Below are 5,767 nucleotides of genomic sequence, written 5' to 3' on the forward strand. Positions count from 1 at the left end.
CACCCAATCCAGAGGGATATCCTTGTCCTCCTTGCTTGAAGACTCTACCACAACCTTCTGGTTTTTTACACATGTTTCCTTGCTAGAGACCAGAATCTCCACCTCTACAATAGTGTGCTTCTTGCTTAGGAGCACTAGTACTGGCTCTAGACAACAAAATAGAGTCAGTATACTCAGAAAATCAACTACCCCTTATCCACATTACCTTTTTCCTTGCTTTTGTCCTCTTTCTTCTTTTCTGGGTTTGTAACTGCTTAAGGAACTAGGAGAAACATTGTATTAGCTTGGCACAATTTGTTAGCCATACTTGTACTTACTGACTATGACTTGTTTCTCCTTCCCATCCCTTCTTGTATTGACCTTCTCTTTCTCTACAACTGGCTTTTTCTTTTCTAGTTTTACAACTTCTTCAGGAACTAGGTAAAGACAACATTAGTAGTGTATGATTCATTAGCTATACATTTAATTCATACCTGGCTTGTTCCCCTTTTCTACTACCACTTTCAACCTTTCTGCATTTGCAACAGTATCAGAACCTGTGTAAATAGTTAGTTATTATACACAATTTGTTAGCCATACTTGCACACATACCTTTAGACCCCTCCTTTTCCTTCCTATCCTTCTGCTTTGTTGCTGACTGTGCTAAGGCTGTAGCCTTCTCCTTCTCCTTCTCCTTCTCCCTCTCCTTCTCCTTCTCCTTCTCCCTCTCCTTTCCCCTCTCCTTCTCCTTCTTTACCTTGGCCTGAGCCTCTTCCTTAACCTTGGCCTACATTACTTTCTCAGCCTCTGCCTTCACTTTAGCTCTAGTAGCAGCTTTGTCCTCCTTTGCTTTTGTAAGCTCCTCTACTGTTGCCTTACAATCTATAAGATGTTCTGTGTTAGTAGACAGATTGGAAATCAGGAAATAGGAGACTTACTACTAGATTGACCCTCTACTAGCACAGACAAAACCTCCTTGCCCTCTGAATTGTTGTCATTGTGAGCATTATTGTCTGAGCTCTCTTTGTCTTCAGACTCAGGATCCATGGTTGATCTGTTGGTTTCCTCCTTTACAACCTTGTCCTCTGGTTTGTTTTCTGTATCAGAACCTGTAGAGCACATTAGCATATGAGCCAGAGACAATGTGCTTCACAGAGGTACTTACTGAGTGTATGTTCAACTAGCTTGTCATCCACATCCATTCCCTTACTAGCTACTACATTGTTGTGCACACAATTTCCAAGGAAAATCACAAAATCAGTATAAAAAGAGTGGAAAAGGGTGTAACACTTACTGTCGAATTTGCTAGGGAGTAGTAATGACATGGTGAGAGTGATGGAAGGAAGCAGGAAGAATAAGCAACAATGTTCACACACACACAGAACTTACATTCAGCCCACTAATCATTAAATCAACCATGTGACTGTAGACAGTCACAAGCAGACATGCTAGGAGATGAAACAATCAGCATTATACTAAGAACCATACATTACATGCAGACAATCACAGCAATCAATTCCAAACACCCATGTGACTCATAGAAGCCTACTCTAAGAACACCCAACTATTCTGCATCACAAGTATTTACAAACAGAACTGTAAGAGTGTACAGTTTCAGAATTGGCTTAGACACATTGTTTTCTCTACAGGATGTACAGATCATGTACTTATCACAGGCTCAGAACACAAGTTGTGTCACAGTGAGTGGCTCAGCAAACCATTATGTCATCATTGCCCAGATCAAAGTACTGCAATCTTCCTATCAGATAGGACATTAGGGCAATCAAAGTGTTGATCTCAGGAGACCACCAGAAATCTTGGAACTCTCTGCATTTGTCTGTACTGATCAGATGATAATGGTATGAGAACCTTCTATTTCTTTCAATGTAAATCTTGCTTTTCCCTTTTGTATAACATTTCCTGTGGCTAGAATGCAGACCACTTAAATTTTCCTCATGCATTTTCACCCTATTTTCTTCCAACCTCTGGCAAAAGGTTCTCTTATTTGTTCTTGTATATTTCATTATTTTTCTTTTGTTCAGTCATGACACTTCCCTGTTAGTACTATGCTTTTCCAGAACTCAGAAAACTATAAATACAGCTACTCATGTACTAGATACAGGGGGAATTCAGATAGTTCACCCATTGATTTAGCTCTCATCTCTTGTCTCAAAGTCCTCTAGTGTGAGGCATAGTTTTAGTCTTTGTCATTTTCCATATCAGATTGTTTGTTGTGCACTTTGTAAAGTGTACTTTCTGTTATTCACATCACTCTTCCAAGGTTGCAACTGTGCCAGAAGAACTCACACCTGTTCAGAACCACTCTAGTCTCCTATGACTTGTGGTTTAGCTCCCCCTCAAACTTAACAAATCACCTGTGATCTTCTCTTAGACACTTTACAGGAGTTTCACTATACTTTTTATCTTTTGTACAAAACATATTTGCCTGTCCACATATTGTAGGCTTGTTATTATTGTATTGTATAAGGTTTTTTAATGTGAAAATTATTAAATGCTTGACATAGTACTGTAATAAGTCTTTATAGCTTGATAGGTTAATACTTAGATTTGGGTTTTCCATTGTAAAACATATCTCAAGCTTGTTCCATAACTGTAATAGTACTACTGTATTTGGGAGGGGTTACAGTATAAATAGCTACTTGATACATAGTGTCTGTAGGTTTTAAATTGTCTGCTACTAACTGTATATATATCTACTCTAGTTTATCAAGTACTTGTCTAAAGTTTTTAATGTGATCATTGTATTTAAATAGTAAAGACTTATTGTATACTTTACACATAACTGTATAAGGGTTGAATCATTCTTCTAATCTACTCATAAGAGTTTTAATCAACATTCTGGTATGTATAAAGTTAGCTATTATATAATCTACTAGTTTATCAATTATTAATGTATAAATTGTGTACACAACCTTAATGTCTTCAGGCTTTAGTTCATTTGTAAACAAGTGTATATAGCCTGTTACTATAATAGTAGAGTTAATTCAATACTTTCATATTTTGAATCTGGATGTGTCTTTTAGTTGTACAATGTTATGTCTAAAGTGTTTAGGGACATTAACAGGTTTGTAGTAAGTAGGATTTGTCCTACTTGTCTGCTCTAGGGTTGTAGATGGATTTGTTTCAGTTCTGATTAATGTGTGTGTATTATAAGTACTTGGGGAGTCTATCATAGATACATAGTATTAATGTAAAGTAGTGTAGTATAGTCTTGTAGTAGTAATATAAGGTGTTAAGTAGAGAGTACAAGGCTCATAACCTGTTAGAATGTGTATTCTTAGGTTATTACACAAGTAATAAGGGTGTAGACTCTGATAATGATTTGTATTTAGTTAATAAGTTGTTTGTTTTTATATTATTTGTCTGTCTGTCTGTCTTAGACATCTAATGTATCATTATCTTATATCTGATACTTATTGTATGTCTGATACATGTCTTGTATTATATATCTAATACATGTTTCTTAGTTCTGCATCTGTTCTGTTAGTTCTGTGTCTGTTCTGTTTGTATACATATTAATCATTTTTCTAATACTGTATTGTCTGTAATTGTATTATTGATTGTAATACATGTTAACATTACAGTTTGTAAGTAAAAGAAAAAAATTATACATAAGATTAAGCTGATAAAATTAGTATAACAATATACTGTATATTAAATATACTACATATACAAGACTTTAGACAAATATACAACAACAGCCCTCTCTATACTACTATCTTAGAAGGAACAAGACATTTGACACTTTTGTACCTTTTTAGAAGTTATTTCATTATAAGTTTAAAGGATACAGACAGACATAGTACAAATGGAGAGGCTAGTTATTTATTAAGAACTATAAGTACTATTAAATTTGGTGAAGGTATACTTACTATATAGACTTTTGTAATACTTGTCAATACTAGTACAGTAATGTTAACCATTACACTAAAAGGCTAGTATAATCACTGATTAGTAATCCATACCTTACACTCTATATAAGTACATGTTACCAAATTGAGACACTATCCTTTAGTAGTCTTTCACATGTAGTAAGCTACTAAGCTTACACTCCTCCACACTTTCTAAACTTTATAGTGTGAGTTTTCCTTATATAGAGCCTTAAGGGTTACCATTTCTGGCAGAGCCTTGAGCTGGACCTGTTCAACCTACTCTAGGGATTAAACTGCCAACCTTGATTAGTGATTATGTAATGCTTGTCAACACTAGTGTAGTAATGTTAACTATTACACTAAAAGGCTAGTATAATTACTAATTAGTAATCCATACCCTACACTCTATATAAGTATATGTTACTAAATTAAGACTCTATCCTTTAGTAGCCTTTCACATATAGTAAGCTACTAAGCTTACACTTTCTACATTAAACTAGACTGATTTGTTTTAGGTTCTCTAGTAATACAGTGAAACCTCTCATTAAGTATTACTCTTGTTAAGTATAACCTCTCATTAAGTATGACATTTCAGGTCTACCATTACTCTTGTAGACACTAGAATTTTACTTGTTAACAAGTATAACCTCTTAATAAGTATTACTTTTTATGTCTACTAAGGGTAATACTTAATAAGAGGTTTCACTGTAGTTTCCTTAAATAAGGAGAGTGTTACAGTTCTCTACTCTTGTACCTTCAGTTCTAAGGGTTCTACACTCTTCTGTACCAGAATTCAGAACTTCTGTCCCTCAGAGGTACTGTTTATAGACTATATGTATACTGACTCTTACTACTACCCCTCCTTACTTTATTATTCTATTCCTTTGACCACCCTTTCATTCTTTGTTTATTCTATAGTCTCTTACCCTTTGTCTATCCCTTCATTCTTTATACCTTTATCTTTAACCTTCCTTTCTTTCATTCTTTATAGCTTATCATTCTTAGTAGCTTATACTTCCTAAGTACTCTTGTATAGTTTAGTATATATAGGTATACAAGATCAGACTAGTTCTATAGTCTTGATCTTGTCTACTCTAGATAGTCCTGTACTCTTAGACTCACTCTATATACTCTACTCTTGTCTTACTCTCTCTCTCTGTCTGTTTTACAAGTTCTAACTACATTCTAGTACTTACATTCTGTATTTCTGTTGTGTAGGATAGTTGTAGCCTGAGTCCTCTTACTGAGCCTTTAGGTCCCCTCTACACTATTACTAACATTAGATTAAGACTACCTATTACTACCCTACAACTCTCTTATGTTTCAGGCATTAAGGTAGGGAAAGTATAAACTCAACCAACCTCATGTAACCTTAATTGCCTTTTTTGGCCTCACACTTAGACAACAAAATACTATCTTCCACACACTACAAATTAAAAATGTAATTCCATCAAAATATTTGTATTTAAAGTAGCTACAAATTGATGGTTTTATTTTTCAAAAATATTAGAAAATGCCTGACTTATTTCCAAAAGAAGCTTTTTTTGACTTAAACACTCTAGAATGTCCTTAGCAACATTCTGGCAAGAAAATAACTTTTTTTGAGTTTTTAGGTTTTTGATTTTTGCCACCTCAGGTAACCATAATATTACAAATAACTGCCTTATTTGGTATATACATAATCATTAGTCATTATTACAGTATCTATATCTACATGACTTCTGTACACTACTAATGCAACTCAGTCAATAATGCCCTACTGAAAGAAAGTAATACAAGCTAGAACACAAAACCTGTACAGTAAAGGAGGAGCTGTATCATTTGATTTGTTTAGAAAGTAAGTATCTTTTTCAAATATTTATGTATGTAGTTTTATTGAATTTCTTTCATAGGTT

General features: G+C 34.3%; 1 protein-coding gene across 1 annotated transcript; it reads right to left on the bottom strand.

Annotated features, from left to right (window-relative positions):
* Nucleotides 1–297: 297 nt before the first annotated feature.
* On the bottom strand, nucleotides 298–1,181 carry FOMMEDRAFT_159373 (uncharacterized protein; the record flags this gene model as incomplete). The annotated part of the gene is made up of 5 exons (XM_007269323.1): nucleotides 298–416; nucleotides 474–536; nucleotides 592–766; nucleotides 952–1,088; nucleotides 1,145–1,181. 5 exons carry the CDS (start codon nucleotides 1,179–1,181, stop codon nucleotides 298–300), a joined length of 531 nt encoding a protein of 176 aa, XP_007269385.1.
* Nucleotides 1,182–5,767: the final 4,586 nt, after the last annotated feature.

This window comes from Fomitiporia mediterranea, assembly GCF_000271605.1.
Source record: "Fomitiporia mediterranea MF3/22 unplaced genomic scaffold FOMMEscaffold_9, whole genome shotgun sequence".
Lineage (NCBI taxonomy): Eukaryota > Fungi > Basidiomycota > Agaricomycetes > Hymenochaetales > Hymenochaetaceae > Fomitiporia > Fomitiporia mediterranea.